At 42.3% G+C, this 18,947-nt stretch overlaps 1 protein-coding gene across 1 annotated transcript in view; it reads right to left on the reverse strand.

Moving 5' to 3' along the window:
* Positions 1-18,932, reverse strand: part of GALNT9 (polypeptide N-acetylgalactosaminyltransferase 9) — a 128,794-nt gene extending 109,862 nt beyond the window's left edge. The window contains exon 1 of the mRNA XM_015644372.3: positions 18,630-18,932. Coding sequence (XP_015499858.1) covers positions 18,630-18,870 — 241 coding nt within the window. The 5' untranslated portion in view covers positions 18,871-18,932. The remainder of the gene's footprint in view (positions 1-18,629) is intronic.
* Between the last annotated feature and the right edge of the window lie 15 nt (positions 18,933-18,947).

The following is an 18,947-nucleotide window of genomic DNA, read 5'->3' on the forward strand; positions in this document are numbered from 1 at the left end:
CTTTTGGAAATTGCAAAGCAACAAACAAAACCCCATCTAATTTAAGTGACTCCAGCACTTCCATTTATCCGAAACCCAAACCACAATCTTATTTTTTTTATAGTTGTAGTCAAGTTTGCTGCATCCTTGCTTGAAAAGTTTATGTCTCCTGGTGCCTGGTATCAGCCCCAAGTATCTCTGCAGATATATCAGGGGGAAGACAAACAGCATCCTGCAGCTGATGGTTTGAAAAGGAAAAAAGTACAACTTGTAAAGCTGAAGCACTTGATATTCAACTTTCTGGCTCTGGAAACAGGAGGTGCAGTGGTTTTGTAGCTTAACCCCATCTCCAGACCCCAGTGGAAAGCCTGAGACAGTATTTGTCAGCCCTGATGCCCAGATGAGAGGCAATCCTGTAAGACATCCATCTGTGAGCAGAGTGCAGAGTGATGGTGAAGGGATGAAGTGATTTGGCAGCTCTGCCTGTAAGGGGGCTGCTCCTTTCCCACCCACAGCAGCCAGTCAGGCAGAGAGTGCAGAACCAGGAGCCTCAGAAATTATGTAGATTATCTGGAAAGAGGACTAATACCCAACCCCTTGTGTGCTTTGCCATATGTTTCTGCTTCAAAACAGGAACTTTTCCAGGTTGCAGAGAGCGCTCTGAGACACAACATGTGAATATCTGTCAAGTGCTCAAAATACATCCTATGGAAAATTCCATGAAGATGCCCAGGGCTGTTCTCAGGGCTGGAAGCTGACCCTTATTCCATCCTACACACCACCATACTGATGCTTTAATCCTTAAATCCTCCATGGTGAGTCCTACCAGGACAGGATTTGGCCAGAACAGTTTTTCCCTTAGAGTGTAGCTCAGACTCAGGATACCACTGCAGCAGATGCTACATGAGCCCAAAAAGACACTTCCCATCCCAAAGAACTCACCATCAATAAAGATAAGAACGAGATGCAAGAAAGGTAATGAAGAAAGAAGACATGAAGACAATATGACATGGTCAAGGTGTTTCTGAAATGATCCTTTTTGTAGAAGAGCTGGTGATAAAAGCTCCCGAGTCATTCAGATAATTTTGAGATGGTGAAAGGTGGCAGTTCTGTGTCTGTAGAGGGAAGGAGTCCACCTCTGGTAAAGCTCCCCCGTGCCAAATGCAATATTTAATACTTTGAGGAAGGGGAATATCTAAGGAAATAAAAGGACTGAGGGCCAGGTGTGGAAGACAGGCGTAGTAGGACAAACTGTGTTAGTCATCTTGGCACAAGGTGGAGAGGGATCTGGTTCATCAGTGTTGACAAAAGGCTTGCTGGGGACAAAAAGGAACAGGATGTCCTTGCAGAGCCCTGTTCTCTCTGAATCTGCTATTCAGTGGTGCAGCACACACACCACTGCCCTCTTACAGGCCTAATCTTTTGTTCCTTGGCTTCACAGAAACTGCAGCATTGCGTAGGCTACTGCCTCTCTAGACACCAAATTCATTAGTGCTTTTTAATTGGAAGAAATACTGTGTTTTTATGTACAGATATCTAATATCAAAAGTAATTGCTTTTATAGAACACTCATTTGGAGCTGGTTACCCCTTGAGATGAGAAAATGTATTCTAATTACAACAGATAATTCAGGAGGAGATAAACAGATTGACGACTGGAAGGACCAAGAAACAGCAGCTGTACAGTCCATTGGAGATGAAGATAAAAGCTCATTTTTGAGGTAGGACACTGATCCCACATTAACAGATAATAAGAGAGATGCCAGAGTTTTGCCAGAAACTTGATATAAACAAAAATAGATTTCCTCCTTAAGCAAGGAAGAGCTATATAAGGATATATTTTGAGAGACAAAATAAAAAGCCCCTACCCCAGACACATAATTTTAAATGATATGTGTGTGACTCTGAGTTTTTTTTTTAAATTTTCATTTCAATGATCAAAAAGATCATTCACAGAGAAAGATCACTTTGTTATCTTTAAATAAATAATAGATGCCACGATCCTTCTAGAAGTTTTTAAATCCCAGATGACTCGTGGTTTTTTGCTGGTGAAACATAAAATGTATTTTTCTCTTCAGGGCTTTGGAGGAAAGCCAGAAAACTCCTCTGGTGATGGCATAAATCTGGAGTTGAGGGGGAGGAGCTGAAATGTTGGTGTATCTGCCTGGCAGCCCGCTGATATTAAAAGGAGACAAAATCTGAGTGTCATCAGTTTGGCACCTGTCCTCTGGCAGTGGCCAATACCTGAGGCTTCAGAGGAAATGAAACACAAATGATAAAGCACTTGGCCAATTAAACTCTGCACTGTCCCTGGAAGCAGAGTTCCCTTCTGAACCCCATAGGCAGGTAACTAAAGCCCTGAAGCATAATATTAGATTACCCTCATTATCTTAACTCAGACAGGTAGAAACAGGGCATGAAACTACCCAGTGTCCTTTAAAAGCCCAGCCACTAATATTAGATTCAATGGGCTCCTGCAGCAATGAATTCTCTGGTATTGTCACGGTCAGAGTGTCACTGACTCACATGAAATGGATCACCTGTATCAATATATTAGATTTTCTTTAATTTTTCCAGGGAAACAGAGGTGAAAACTCCTGGGTGAAGTGATCATTAAAACAATAACAGAGCCATTCTAGAGGAAGGGAGAGCGACTTCTCCTTGAAAAGCTCTATGGTGCAAGAGCTAAAAACTTTGGGGCTGTTTAATTAGATTCAGGAACAAGCTGGTTCAGCCAAGTTAAAGGGTTTTAATTTCATAAATGAGGAAAATATCTTTTGAAAAGCAAGGAGTTTGCTTGTGTTAATCAAAGGTAGGGAAGGGAAGTGGAGGACATCTGCAGTGGACCACTGTGGGAAGGGAGCTGTGAGTGGGAGCTGTCAGACCCAAGGTCTGACAGGACAGAGCCACAGCTGGAAAGCTGCTGTTTGATGCAATGACATTTCCTTGACCCTACAGAGCTGACTGCACACCTCTAATCATTAAAAATACCCCTTTGACTTCTGATGCAATTCTGGATGAGAAGTCCCTGACTGCTCTATTCTCAAACCAGCTCCACTACAACAGTAAATCCCACAGGCATAGGTTCTGAAAGGAAAATAAAATTTCTCTTTAAACACAAGGAACCAAAAAGAAATCTATCTAATTTCAGGTCCTATGCAGGTTCATACTGTTCTGGACTCCATTGTGCTGATAATAAAGTCCAAACTCATCAAAGGCTCTACCACATCTGACATTGCCCAACCTGCCAAATTACTGCCTTTCAGCCCAGGATTCACCCTTGGGCCTCTGACTCAGAGGGATTTTGTCCAAGGTTAAGGAAGATTCTTCTCTCCTGCTCAAGGGCATTTGGAAAGCCCCGACAAAGGCCAGACAAGCCCATCTCCTGCAGCATCATTTTGCAATCATGCTCCACATTATTTGCAGACACTCATATGCCTCCCTGCTCATTTACCTAAACAGCCTGCCATTAAATTAAACTAACATAATCACACAGATAGCTCTCCCAACAACAAAGTCATACAGAACACTTTGCCATTTGTATGGCAGAAAAGCTCCCGGTTGTTCAGCTCATTTTGCACAGCAGAGGATGGCAGCATTAAACCCAGACGTGGGAGCTGCTGGAACTCAGAGTCACATCGTGCCTGAAAGTGGATCTCGATTTTCCACTGTTGTGAAATTAGTCACTGAGTTCACCCCTGGCAATGCAAGCACAATAAAGAGCCAATGTTAACAACTACAACCTGCTGGCCACATCCACTGCTCTCCCTTCCGTGCTCCAAGAGTCACTGCCTGCTCTTCCTGCTGGCCATCAGAGGATGAAATGATCTGAGGAAGTCCTGGGTTTGTCAGAGCAGGGCTGGTTCTCTATCTGCTGCCTCTCCATCTTATCATGGGACATTTCTCCTCGGGAACAGATGGGAGAGGACATCAGCTGCTACTGAGGATGTGAGATTACAAAAACTTCCACCCAATCTCTTGAAAAACAGTTCATTTGGATATTTGTTTTCACAGGAGCCAGAGAGAGTCTTGATTCCCTTCCTTTCAGTGTGGTATTGCCTTAAAAGCTCTGTAAGGTTGACATACTTTTTTCTTTTTTTTTCCTGCATCATTGCACATTGGTTTCAAAACATACTCATTTTCCTGACAGACTGTCTATTTTAGATCTGTAGATCTGTGTATTTTTCTTGACCTGTCTTTGCATTCTTCTTTCTCAGGCACATCTTTGACACCTCTCAGGGAGCTTGGCTTGGGAATTTGGTTGAGGCAGAGCTTGCATCTCTGCTTTTCCTCCTCTTTCCTGCCTTCACTTTATTTTCATATCTCATGTCAACATACACCACAGCTGTGCCTTGCTTGTCAATGCCAGGCTGCAGTGCCTCCTTCCATCAACCTCTTAATGTGTGTATGATTTAATTTTCTGCCAGCAGGACAAGTCAGCTCAAAACCAAACACAGGACACATTTTAAACAGCAAAAATTCAGTCCTGAATCAGCACCTCAACCAAAATGCTTACAAATTAACAAATTATGGCATATTTGAAGCTAAAATGGATGAAGTAAATTATTATGCAGTCCTCTAATTGATGAGATGAAGTGACAGCCACATTTATAACAGATCTATCTACTAGAGGATGTGCCCAGCTAAAGGTCTGAGTCTCTCCTGCTCACAAAGGAGGAATAGGAGTCCACAGTGCTGAGAATCTTACTTGGTTTTGAAGTGCCTTGCTATTGTTAAAGGAAATGTTGAGTCTGGATTTGGTTTTGGCTCTAGAAAGGAAAGCTTTAGCTCTTTATATTCATAAAAGAAAGCCTATTTAGAAATGAAAGACACAATGTTGCATGGATAGCTTGTAACATACAATTAATCAGGGATTTATCAAGGACAAATAAAAAGAATTAGGTACCACATTCTCTGGGGGAAGCAAATCAAAGGATGAGATAGCTTTGCAAAAGAAAGGAGAAATGAAGATAAATAGCAATTGCCAATAAATTTGAGAAAATAAAGATGTAATGTTAGGGAAAAAATATTGGCACAATGTTTTATTTAAAAGCGGTAATAAAAACATGGCTTACTTTGATTTCTGCCCTTTCTGGTTTATTGTTGATATAAAGATAAATTGACTCAGACTTCTAGGAGCGGGAAAGCTACAATCTACTATTACAGACACTTTAAAAATCCAGCCCTGCTATAATAACTGGTTCATTATTAACAAGATTGGTTTCATTGCATGTGGGTATTTGTACAAATTGACTGCGACCTAGGGCTGATTTAGGCCCTGACAAACCCACAGCAGGACCCCAGGGCTTGCCTTGGAAAAGACAGGATGGATTTGGTAACAATGTGCTGCTTTGATCCACCTACAGAGCATGTTTAAATTACCACACATATATAGAATTCAGATCATATATAAAGACAATGGCCAAGTTTTTGAAGTTATGGATCACCCCTCCTCAATTTACCTTCCTAATGCCACTGACTGCAACAGTGCTTATCTGGTTTTCACCAAGGCAATGTAAAAAGAAACTCAAGTTTTCAGAGACTCAATTTTTCTTCAAGCTTTCCTTTCCTTTATGCCAAAATTCCATGGAAGAATGAATGTCCCTGTCCCCTGATGTGTCTCGGGTTTGTACTCACGACTACATTATGAGCTGTTCAATTACACAGTAAAGAGAGAAATGAGGATAGTGATAGAAGGTGCCTTTATACAGGAGAAGATCATCCTTCAGTGGAGAGACTGGTACGAATCAAAATTTGAATTTCAGGAACCCGAGTTCTGAGTTCACAGCTTGGGCTCATCACTCCTCAAGGACACAAAGCAGACGCGCTCTCCAGTCATGCTTAAACCTCAGGTCACAGCCACATCTCTCCCAAGCAGTGAGAGCTTCCCAGCACCAAGTGGTGGCAGAGCAAGGCAGGGCTGAGCCCCTGGGCTGTGACGGGGAAGGTGATGAGATGAGCAGCAGGACGTGCGTCACGCCGCCGAGCACAGAGCTCCGGGATCGCTGCTCTGCTCCGCTCGTAATTTAATTATTCACTCCCTACTCAAAGGCACTGAGACAGTGGGACCCGAGTCTGCCATTTCAGCAGGCTGAAAATAAAGCAGCCTTGCCTGCAGTACTGGTGTAGTGTCAGGGAAATGTCATGCTGCTGTAGTTATTAACTGAAATAAGCAGGAAAGTAGAGAAAAAAATGCTTGTGCTAACATATTGCCAATTAACAAAGCAAGCAAAGCAGTTCAATGTGGACATCTGAGCCTGGTTCCTTTAAAAGCTCAAAACTTAATTTTCATGAATGTGTTTAAATAAGTAAAAATCCCATTTGTCACCAATATGATTTTTAGCCTGGTTTGCTAAGAAAAAACATTTTGTGGGATCATGCTGTCTCCATTTGTCTATCAGTCTGCTTCCCTCTCCATACTCTCCCTTCATTCTGCTTGTTAGATTTTGAGGACTGCTTCTAACTTCAGCCAAAGCTTGGAAGACAAGCAGAGGTCTCCAAAAATTGCATTTCTGAGAGTGCCACAGAAGCTGACATCTGGGAAGAAAAGTGCCATTAAAAAGTTCCTACTGAGAGAAGAGGTTTGGTGAAAGATCAAACACAAGAGACCTCTTGGAGCTGTTAGACACCAACCAAGAATTCATTTGTGGTTTGCCAACCCACAAGATAGTCAGCTTTCTTGGTTTAGCTGCTCAAGGAACTAAACACACATTTTTAGGATTAAATGTGTTAATTACTGTCGGATGCCTGGCTGTTATACACACACTGATTAACAACATCACAAAGTTAACCTGAGGACACAGGTATGGGGAGGGGATCAGGGGAGCAGAGAGATGGGCTGTCACCACAGATAAAAGGCACAGGACACCCCCCTGGAAATGAAGACCATGTCTCCTGGGTTTGGGACTTGCATTTCAGCACCTTAGAATATTTTCTTCACCCCTTCTGTTCCCAGTTCCAGTTTCTGTGAGCTCACAGACTCTGCTCCTTGTCAGGTTAGAGGCAATGATGAGAACCAGTGTAAGTGATAAAACAGCCTGGTTTGTGCTCACAGATTAGGGGATTCCTAATGAAATAATGAGGGATGTGTGTGATCCCATTTAAAACTACTTTTCCATATTACAGAAAATTCACATGGAAATGTCTGACTTGCTAGATTATCACTTCATCCCTTGGAAAGGGAGAACACAGGCTCAGAGCTGAGGCACCATGACAGCAGGGCACATCACTCTTCTTCCCCTGGAATTAATAAAAAAATTAATCCTTCTGATTGTTTATAGTAGGAGTGCTTTTCCCTTCCCACCTTTGAAAGGAATATAATGTCTCATCCTAAAACCCATGAAGCCTCATGAGCACAGGAGCAAACAAAACCTCTCTTTCTCTTTCTCTTTCTAACAAGGAATTTGTCAGCTCTGTATCTGTCAAAATACTTTTGAAATTAATCAACCTCTAGTTTCATAACCATGTGCTGAAGCACTGAGGAGCCACAGGCATGCAACATCACCCATCAAACAGATTAGAGCAACTTCTTGCAGCTCAGGGACAAAAGAGAAGATCATATGCTGATTTCTGCTTCTAAAATGAATTTCCATCCTGAAATATCATTTTGCTTTTTGACAGTACAGTGTGTCTCAGCCTAGTCATGTCTAATTGGTGCTGATCCTGCATGAGCTGTCCTGTTCTCTGGGCCTGGTTCTGACTTTGCTACTCAGTGCCAAAAGGAAGCCATACAAGAGTTCTTCTCTCTTGAAACTGGTCCACAATAATTTCAACACTGCATGTTAAGATGCATTGTCAAACTGTGGTATGGCCTTCCCAGAGTGACCAGTCCTATGTGGTGCTGCCATGGGGAGCTTCACCTCTTCTCAGGGCCAGAACAGTTCTGCCAAGAGCTGGGCACAGACCCTGACCCCAGTCCACTCATCCCATGAGCACTTCCATCAACTCTAAGTGACTGCAATAAGGAAAATTTCACACTGGTCTCATCCTTCCACAGGCTCCACTGTGTCTATTCTACTCTATTTGTGCTCCAGCTTCTTGTCAGCATGATTAAAGGCTGAGAGATGCCTAAAGAAGTAGTCCTGTAACATATGCACAAATCCTTCTGCAATGATCATCTCCTTCTGCGAGGGCTGCATCACTCAGCCCGTGTCCCTTGGCACACTGGGCTGCTCCATCCCAGCTTCAAAGTTAAGGCCATGTCTTTGTTCCCTCATAAATATTTCTCCTCCATTTACGCACATCTTTTGTTCACTCTTCTCATTGTGCAACGAAGACTGAAAATTCTCACTTTGTGAACTTTTTTAATGTGTGACAGAAAGAGGGAGACAAAGAATCCAGTTATTAGGCAGATCAGGTTCAGAATGAATCACACAAGAAATTCTTCATTCCATGACCTCATCTGAGAGGGCTCTCTGCAGCCTGGCTTTGAGTTATGTGGGCCTGGAATGGGAACATAGCTGTGAATATGGGACCCATACCAAGCTGACTCTTTCAGGAAACAGAAGGTTTTACATATAACCCCACTGGTACAAGCACTATAAAAGGCACTTCCCTTCCGGAATTAATTTTCTGTTGAATGGAAACACATTGAGCCAGATGGATCTATTTCAGGAGGAGCATCAGCCTGGCACAGGTCTACAATCAAAGATTATTGGGTTTGTGTATTCAGAGCTGGAATAGCTGAGGTGAAGTGTTCAGTGCAGGTGCTGACATGGTCACGTCTGCACCTAAAGGAGCTCCCCATAAAGTATGTCTTCAGCGAGTTTGCCAAATATTAAATTGAAGAAATATGTGACATTTATAATTAATACCTGCAAACATTTTCACTGCTCCTTGCAATACTAGCAGTGAAAAAACAAAAGACATTTTCCAACTGCTGAGAAAGTTGTGCAACTTCTGACAGATGAAAAAGTTCATTAAAGAGTTACCACTCTTTAGAAACAACTGACCACCTGGAAGAAAGGTGATTCCAGTGGAGAATTTGGCTGCCCACATCCCTGTGATGGTTTTGGAAAGTCAGCAGCCTAAATCCACAGACCTGGGGCACACAAAATACGTAACAGAACTACCAAAAAAAGAAAAAAAAATCAGTTTCCAAACCCAAGGGTAGCACAGGCTCTCACCTAAGCCACCCAACCACTCATTTTTCCATGCCAAACCCACTCATTGCTTGTGGAAATTGAAAGCATCAACGCTTTCAGCAGCTGGGCAGCTTAGCATTAGGCTGTTTAATTACTCCAACATGCTCAGCTCACTCTCCCCTCCTGCCCACTCCCATCTGTTACACGGAGCCACCTGTAATCCATCAGCAGGTTTTAGCATTAACAGCTCTGTGCTGGAAAAGCTGTTTTTCCTGTTAGAGGTGTGAACAGTGCCTGGTCCCTGCTCTGTGCTGGGAACACACCCAGCACTCAGCCCCAGCTCACACCAGAGCAGAGGGTTCAGCACTGGTCACCAGCTGAATTCTGCTCCTGGCAGACACCTGTGGGGCTGAGTTTTGCAGATACAGAATTTTGCAGCTATCAGTAGCCTCATTTTACACATGGATGCATGACCAGAAATCTGTCTTACAAGGAGCTTATAGAGCAACTGCAAATTTTCATCCTGAGGAAAACTAACCTTTGGGTTATACAATGCCATTTCAATTGGGGATATTTTTAGTCTTATCACTGCCTTCAATTCAGTGTGCACAGGAAAGAATACCACCAATCTTTGCTACAACATAAGGCTTGCTTGAAAATGAGTTAATATAACAAAAAATACATTTTTATTTACAAATGCTGTTCATCCTAGAGGCATATGAGAGCTGTAGAAAAAATAAACTCAATTTCTAAAAGGGCAGTAAGGCCCCATTGCCAAATAAAATACAAAACCAGCATAAAAAATCCAAATGAAAAACAACCAATTAACCCTACCACCCACCCAAAATGCTAGAGGAAAAATATAAAAGAAGCAGCAAACTTCCCCAATATTGCAGAAAAGGGCTTTCCAGCTGTCTTCATGGATATCTTCCAAGTGAAACAAAATCCTATGCAACAAACCTCCTTTTTCTTTGCAAATGGTTCTGCAGTACCACTGAAAGACAAGAAGTGCTAATCTGATCTGGTCTGGGAGCCAAACAGAGCAAACACAGAAGCATCGAGAGCCCCCAGAATTGGGAGTCAGAGGCAAAAAACCACGAAGTTCATCGGATCTCTACGAGAAAGGGGAATCCTTCCAAACCTTTCAAGGGGGAAGGACCCTGTTCTCAACCCCACTGAAGTGGTACAGGGACACAGCAAGGCTTCATCCTTTGATACATCATCATGACTACCAACCCTACTCTTCATCCTGTGGCAAAAATGCTTTCATTTGGCCAAATTTACTACTGGAGCTACTGTACTGATAACTACTGACTGTCTTGATGCCTCTGGATCAATAGCAAAGATTAATTTAGGCAACTGATTTCAACAGGACTAAGTGCAAGGGTGAGCTGAGGAGAATTTGAATCATTGCTGCAGTCATAAAAACCTACTTGAGGCAGTCACCCCGTGCAGCCAGCAGTGTCTGTCACCCCACACACTGCTACAGCACAGCAGGGCTGGCAGCATCTGCACTTTGCTTAGAAAGCAGAGTCACTTTTGTGCCTGGCTTCGATTCCCAGCTCAGCAAACTGCTGACTCAACCACAGACTGTGGCTTTCAGCACTCCCCAGGAACAAAACCCAGGAATGTACCCAGAAGCCCAGAGACACCAGCTCTGTGCTGTGAATCCTGCGGCCCACAGCAAACACAGGCCTTGCCACAAACACCTTCTTTCCACAGGGGAAGGAGGTGTCAGGAGCCTGCTGGGGGACAGCAAGGCTTGTGCCAGTGCTGTGCCATTTTATACATTTTACACATTTTTACAGGGGCTGCTCAGCCCAGGGGAGATCCTGGAGTTGCAGCAGCCTCTTGGGCCTGTTGCTCTAACATGAGGCCCAGGAGGCTGAGACTGAAGCAAATGGACACTAAAGAATCCCAGAAGCCAAGCATGTTCCTTTGTATCCTCATCCCCCAAATCTGGGTTATTTAAATGTGATTCCAGACACAGGAATTCCAAATATGCTGTGAAACAGATAACACTCTCCTGTAGTACTTTGGCACCAAATATCTCTGCCTAACAGAACCATTTTTAAGTAGTAGAAAGCTACTTAAAGAGAAGATATTTTAAAAACCTTTTCCTTGGTTTAGTTTTCTTCATCATGGCCCACTCTCCCAGGATGGCATGCAAATTACAGCTCATATATTAAAAAAATAAATCAGACTGGTGGCAAGTGAAAGTGCTTCTAGAGAATGGCTCCATAGGAGGTGATAAAAGTCTTAAGATATTCAGAAATCTATACTCTCACCTTCTCTAAAAAACATTTTGCTCATTTACTTCAACAACTCTTCAGCCCCCAAGAGAACTCTGCGTCCACACTGCGCATGATGACAAAGCAGAATCACTCTATTGTCTCCTCAGCTCTCTACCCTGATGCTGCCCTCAGACTCTCCTTCAGAGCCAGTAATCAAGGACATATTTGAAGGAAAAAAAAAAAGAACAAAAATAAATTAGGCCTTTTGCCATTTGTCAGAGATTCTCAAAACCATCCCATTTCTGCTGCATTGTTTCACTGCCCTCAACAAGAATACAAAACAATTCATGGCCTCAGGCTCATCCTTGGTTTGTGAGAAGATCCCTCAGAACAACTCATCCAAGTAAATTAAACACAAACACAGAATTGTTCAGAAACGAAATGGCCTGACAAGTGCAGTAAGAGGGGCAGGGACCTGGTGTGAGAGCTCCTCTGGAACATCCATTCCACTGGATTTCCCACAGGAGATGCTGCTGGACTGGTTTTCCATGCACAGCAAGGAGTTCAACCTGGCTAAACCAAGTGAAATAAAAAGTTAGTGCAAAGAACTGCAGAAAGCACAGGCCCCTTCCCTCACTGTGGGGGGAGAGCATCAAACCAGAGGGATAAGAAAGCAGAACTCAGCTCCAAAATACCACTTCCTTTGACATCTACAGACGTGCACATACACAGTTCACTTCATCCAGACCTACACCAGATCACGGGCGTGACATCACTTCAAGAAATGAGAACTCAAAAGCCAAACAGATCAAACTGAGAAACAACCAAGAACCAAGGTTATCACTTTTATTCCCAGCAGCACTACAGTATGTTCAAATTCAAAATAACCCCAACTAAATCAAAGGGCCCTACAACAAGTTGCATCATTGCTGCCTTCTGTTCAAGAAATCTTGGCTCAGGAGATGGCCTTGCAGCCTTATTATCTCCTATAGGACCTGCTGAGGAACCAGTAAGTGCCAGTTGTGCTGTATCTTGTTTTTAGAACTGTCTGGAGAACCTAGATATTCCAGAACACTTGAAAGGACAGAAACTCTAGGGCAGAAAGACAGTTTTAATCTGTTTGCACATGCCCTGCTGTCCCAGAAATGGGTTTTGCCTCCACCTATGAAGCTTTCAGATATTCACAGCCATTTCCATGGCACCACAGCTGTGAGTTTTAAGAAAAGCAGACACAACCAGTTAGTATTTGGCTGTTTTAGCTCTGTGCTCTCAGGAGAAGATGACTTTGGGTCGCTGGGAGGATTTTTCTCTGGCTTTCACTCTCAGGAACTCGAGGTATCTTATTTCAGAGGACAGTTTTGATCAATAGGACTACAACAAGGTTGGAAGCTGCTCTGCTGTCACTGGCTCTCTTCCTTCCTGTTATCCAAAACATCACAGGCTCTTTTCATTTTCTGCTTTTTCTTTTTTCTGCCCTTCAGTGTGTTGGCTTAAACTAAATGATGGTAATGACTACCCAGAGAAACCCCACAAACAACAGCAATAATCAAAAAGTATGCCAAGTATGCTGAGAAAGAGAAACTGAGTGCCCATTAGTAAAGTTAGAAAGGAGCATTTAAAAAAGGCAGATTTGTTAAACATGACTCATTTATTTTCCTTCCTTTCATAAATCTTAGTATTTATTTCCTTGGACAAGTGCCACACATTCACTGTCTGGATCCTCATTCTAAAATGATGTTCCTGGTTTAACTGCTACCTTAATTTACTATATACCTTTATTTACTAAAACATCAATCAAACAAACAATAAAACCCCCTAAACTCAAAAAACAGCTCCACCTCTCTCTACCAAGGGTATTAAGTTAAAGCCAGGTTTTCTAATCCTCTAAGCCTGTGCAGGGGCTGTAGGTGTACAACCACCACACTGCAGCTCCTCTCTGGGAAGACGACAGACCCATATTTGCTTTTCCAATTCCAGCTAAATGTACAAAGAAATGGAAAGATACTGAACCAGAATACAGCTGAAGAGTCAACAATAACAACATCAGGCAAAGGTTTCCTTTCTGCTTCTGTAAACACTGCTTTTAATCTCATATGGTACAAATGATTCAAGTTCCACACAAATGAGTCAATGACAAAATTACCACATGATTTTTTTTTTCCTGTCAAAATAAGCTTTCTTCTCAGCTACAAAGGCAAAAAGCAGAAACATTACATAAAAAATAGTTACCACTATATGAAACACAGAGTACAGAGAAAGACTTTAAAATCACTGATGTGCTGCTGGAATGGAGACATATTTTTTTTATTTGTCAGTATTTTGCAGAGCTGAGTGAAATTTCTCCTGTTTTACAAAAGAGAGATGCCCTCCTTTTTAACTAAACTTTTTAGAACTTTTCTTCCTAAAGTTTAAATAGAATAATACTATTTCAAATATTACCTTATATTTATATAGGGGCTATCCAAATATTGACTCATTAGGTTTCTTTTCTGTTATTTTGAGGAATTAAACCTTGACCTTCCTGAAAGCACTGACTGTGAGTTCCCTCAGCTACATAAATGAGACTAACACAACTAAAGCAAATGTGATGGGGAAATCAGTCTGTCAGACTTGGCCATAACTTTGCAATACAAAAGGTCAGGATTGTAGCAATGGTGACTTACCCAAGCTTGAGAAAAAGACCCAGCACAACAGAAATTATTGTGTGGTAAACAAAGAAATGGAGAAATGGCTGCCTAACTTAACAAAAAAAAAATAAAAATTAGTGTTTTTCTCTTCTGCCTTCATGAGTACCAACCTAAAAATGTCCTCAAAATGAGACCAGGTGAAGAGAAGCTCATCATCAGGATAAGGAAAGCACACAGCTGAGATCAGAGCCCACAAGTGAGCTGGTATTCTGGAGATGTTTAGCTGTTAATTTTGCCAGATGTATGTTAGCAGCAGACCATAAACATATAAAATAGAAATAGTTCTAAAAGGTGTGGGTATGAGAAGGTGCAGTTTCATTGGTACACAGCTGCAGTCACACTAAATGTGACCTGTGCACGTGTGGCTGTACCTCTCTCCTCTGCCAAGGAATTGCTCTTCAGCTGAGAGCTGCCAGCTGTAAAAACTTCTTTTTGATAATGTGGACATGATGTGGACATTCACATGACTTTCCTGCAGCTTGTTCCCAACCCTTACTTTGAAACATGGAAATTTGGACCCATTTTCAACCAATCCCAACCTTATGACGAATAAACTCCCCTTTTAAAATTACTACTGTAACTTTTACCTATGCAGATTGCCAGGCTGAATTTTAAATGCAATCACTTTGCTTCCAGTGCACTCTAAAAATCAGGAGTCCCAGTCAGCAGGAATCAGACTCTGCACCCAGGACCTGCTATTTCCATCATTTTAAGCCTCTCTGCTGCAATTATGTGAATTGTCCACCTTTTTCCCCAGCCTCCTCCATGAAATGCATATGTGATGTAAACCCCATTTATCACACTGGAAATTGCTACTGCATTTAATCTTCCCAAAGAGAGCAAAATCAAATTATGACGTGTAACAAATGATAACCTGTCAAATTCAAGGGAATACTCCCAACTTATCCCTCCACATCTAAAATAGAACAGGTCAGAGGGGTCTAGTGTCGAAGACATGGGTAAGAAGACATGATGTGAGAATACATAATGAGAAGATGAAAGCTCTCTTTATCTTTGCAGATTGAATGAAATCTAATTACATGCTGTATTGATTGTTGTGTATTACTGGAACGGGACAGTGAAAAGGGAAAAAGGCAATTAGACTGAAATTGTAGTCTGACCTTCAATTGCTTTTGGCATGAAAGGTTATGCTCTACTTGGGGCATCAAAACTTCTTTATCCTTATAGTGAATCATTAGCAACAGACTTAGATGCAAAACTGATTAGAGAAAAAAAATTCAGTCAATTAAATAATTTAAATTTTTTCCCCTTTACAAAAAAAGTAAAGGCAAAGGAAGAAAATATCAAGGTGTTATCATTATGGCATTTAATGAATTGCTACCAAGTCTAGCTGGCATGAGTTCTGTGTTGAATGACAATAAAATAGATCCATCAATAGCAATACCATAGCAAAAAAAATAAAAGAAAATATGGATTGCTCAACTAGCTCTATAATAACTCTGTTTTTCAAAATAAACATTGTACCCAAGGTCAGACATCGGGAGGCAATACAAAGTCTCACCAAGAAAATTCCACTGACATGTTTCATTGCTTTCCCTTCCCTTTACATGCTCTGTTCATTTGCTTCCACCAAACCCAGCAGCAGCTGAGCGAAAAGAAAGCTTTCAGAAATACTGTTTTCCCCAAGTTGATAAAAAACCAGAGCACGAGCCAAAAGAAAACTATTGTTTGGGTGTATGTCTGCATGACTCTGCAGGGAATCGTGGCAATTCTCATTCATCCTATTCTAAAAACTCTTGTTCTGCCAAAGATAATTGCAAGGACCAGCTTTCTCCTGACTTTCATGCATGGTCCTCTGTGTTCTGCACTGCACTCACTGATTTTATTCAGACTGAAAAGTTAATGAGTTCTCAAGTGATCGGTTTTGGGTTGCCTCCTTATACATTTGTAATGTTACTGCCTGTGTTTATTTTCCTTGCAGAAGGTACACACTTCTAAATAACATTTCCTTGATTGTATGTAAACAAATATGTGTGACAGAAACAAAATTCTGTGCAGCTGCAGGGCTGGTCTCTCACAGAGTGACTTTTTATTGCAATGGATCATCAACAGAGTCCCTAGAAAATCCAGGTAGGTCTTGTGAGTTCAGGTCTCATTTGAGTAGAAGAGAAAAATGAAATAAAACAACACTAAGATGCAATTAACAAAGACATACTTTGTATGGGAGCTCTAAATTTGCTGATTTCAAAGAGAAAGGACCAAAAGCAGGAAACTGAAATACTGGGCTGGCCTGACCTGCTGCAGTGATAAAATTGAGCTGGACTCAGCCTCCTGGTGCTTTGAGGGGTTCTGGGTATGCAAGGAACTGGTATTCCTCCTGAATAAAATCTGTCTACCCATGTCTGTCTCTCCACATAGAAGAGAGTTTGACCCACCTTATGAAAAAGTACCGTCCAAGACAGCCTCAGTCAGCTCTCTAACCTCGTATCAGGCAGCATGGACAGGACAGGGGTTGAGAAACCTTACCCAACATTGAGGTGAAGCTGCAGAGCTCCAGAGCACACGGAGTGTTTGTGTAACACCAGCCTTGCTGTGTGGCACAGCACAGCTCTGTCAGACAGGCTCCCCTGAATCCCACTGCTGAGCAGCAATTCATTCCCACTAATGGCATAAATAATGAGTCATGATATTACAAACAGAATAGCACTGAGCTAAACCCAAACAGAGATGCTCGGTGCTGATTCCACTCACAGCGATGCAACTCTGGTGATTTCAGTGGAGCACCTCCCAATTTCTTAGGACTTTTTTGCTTCTGTTGAAACATGATGGGGAGAAAAAAGTATTTTTTTTCAGAATGATGATGAAAGAATTTATCTGTGTTAATGTACCACTGTGTAATTATAAGAAACCAAACAATCACATCAGACAAAAATGAAGGAGCAATAAATAGGAAATTTGAACAGCTCAGCTTGAAAAACTTTCTGTGTTTTCCTGTGTAAGAACTTTCAGGAAAAGAAAACTGCCTGCGGTGTTTGATGTTGCTGAGGAAGCAACGTAACAGTAAGTTCAAGTAATTTCACCATGAAGATCCATATCCAATAAATGGAATTAAAGAAGATGAAGGAAACAGTTCCCAAAATAGAGGCATGCTTTACAGAGGACTTCCAGTCATTGTGTGTGATGGTGCCTGCCTAGCACGTTAAGGACTCCTGCTGATTCTCCAGGGGATGCTATGCTGAGATGAACACAGCACAGGGAAATCCTATCCTAAGTCTCCCCTATGAGCAACACAAAGAACAAATCTATCTGGACCAAAAAACCCCATTAATTTAGCTGGAATGGATATATCTTGCAGAGCGATCTAATTTAGTTTGGGAACTTTGCGGCTTTGTGGAATTCACGAGAAGGATTTTCCTGTTAAATCCTCTATTCTTCAAAACTGTTCCAGAATATGGTTAGAAAACACAGCTATTGATACTTTCCCTCTAGTTCCTGGATGTGTGGGTTTGGGACTAACAGCCCACTCCACGTTCCCCCTCTCTCTGCCCTGTTTATCCAGAGGAGTGTGAGGGGATGCCTGTCCCTAACACTTGCTGGCACAAACTGCATGTTACCATAACAGCCTAACTTACTTAGATTTACACATTCATTCACAAAGTATTAATAGGAAACATACTTTATGCTAACCCTCCTATTTGTCTGCATTTTAAGGCTACAGTAGCTTTTCTTAAATCAATGTTACGAGTAAGATTTCCACACACAGCCTAGAAGCACATTTGCTCTACTTAAACATATTTACACTAAAAATTTTATTTGCTGTGAAACACTAAATGTTACATTTATATTATAATTTCATGCAAAAGCTCACTCCTTCAGCCTTTTCTTGTCCAAAACACTGCTGTATTTAATCACATACTTATTTCTTTGATGTCTCACACTTAGAACGTTACAAATCTATGCAAATACAAATGCACTCATTTTGAAGAATTAGTTTCTATATGAAATGTTATCTGTCCTATAACAACTTTGATGGCTTAGCCTGTTTTAACTATCCTGGAAGGGTTCTTTGCTTACCTAGCAATATTTTTCATGAATTAGTGAATTAGTATAGTAAGTCATAAAAAGAACTGGTGGATACTTCCCCTCCTCATCAATGACAATAACAAATTTAAATGGAAAAATCATTAAGGGAACATATGGGTGCTATGTTTAAACAGACCATTAATAGTGCACAATGTAAGAACCCAGCAGGATGTTTTTAAAGTAGTTCTGAAACCAAGAATATGACTTTCAGCTATAATCTAACATTGTATTTGCTACACAAACAATTTCCCACGCAGAGTTAATATATCCAGGCAAACTGTAAAACATGGTACAGTTTGTAGGGACTTCTTCTGATGCCGAAAGCCCTGAACTGCAGCCTCCTGAACTTTGCATCTATTGAGGAAGTCCTGACTTTGGACCAAGAGTTGGCAGAGAGGCAGGGTGCTGGTGGGAGGCTCGACAAATCCCTCCAGCAAAACAAATCCCGCATCACCTCTTGCCCTCGCTTTTCAGCACTTGAGTGCTGGGCTCGCTTCGATCGGTGCCGGGCTCCCCTCCCCGCCGGGGGGACACTTCGGGGGCTCTTGCCCAGCCTGCAGCACCCTCCCGGGACACAGGATGTCCCCTCCCCGCCCCTCGTACCATTGAGCTGGTTGTAGACCACTTCCTCCAGGTGGTCCAGGCGCTGCAGGATGGACTCCCTGTCGGCCAGGCTGCCCACCTTGGCGCCGCGGCTCCTGGCCCGGCGGTCCGCGCTCCGGACGATCTGCACCAGCTCCTGGGAGCGGTCCTGGATCCTGCAGTAGACGGAGAAGAGGATGATGCCCACGAAGACCAAGATGTTCACCGTCAACAAAGTTTTGATTTTCCGTGCCACCGCCATGGGAGCCGCGGGCGCGGTGGCGGGGGGCGCATCCAGGCGCGGCGAGCGGCGGCCCCGCGGCCACCCGGCGAGGGGAG

The sequence above is a fragment of the Parus major genome, chromosome 15 (assembly GCF_001522545.3).
Source record: "Parus major isolate Abel chromosome 15, Parus_major1.1, whole genome shotgun sequence".
NCBI lineage: Eukaryota > Metazoa > Chordata > Aves > Passeriformes > Paridae > Parus > Parus major.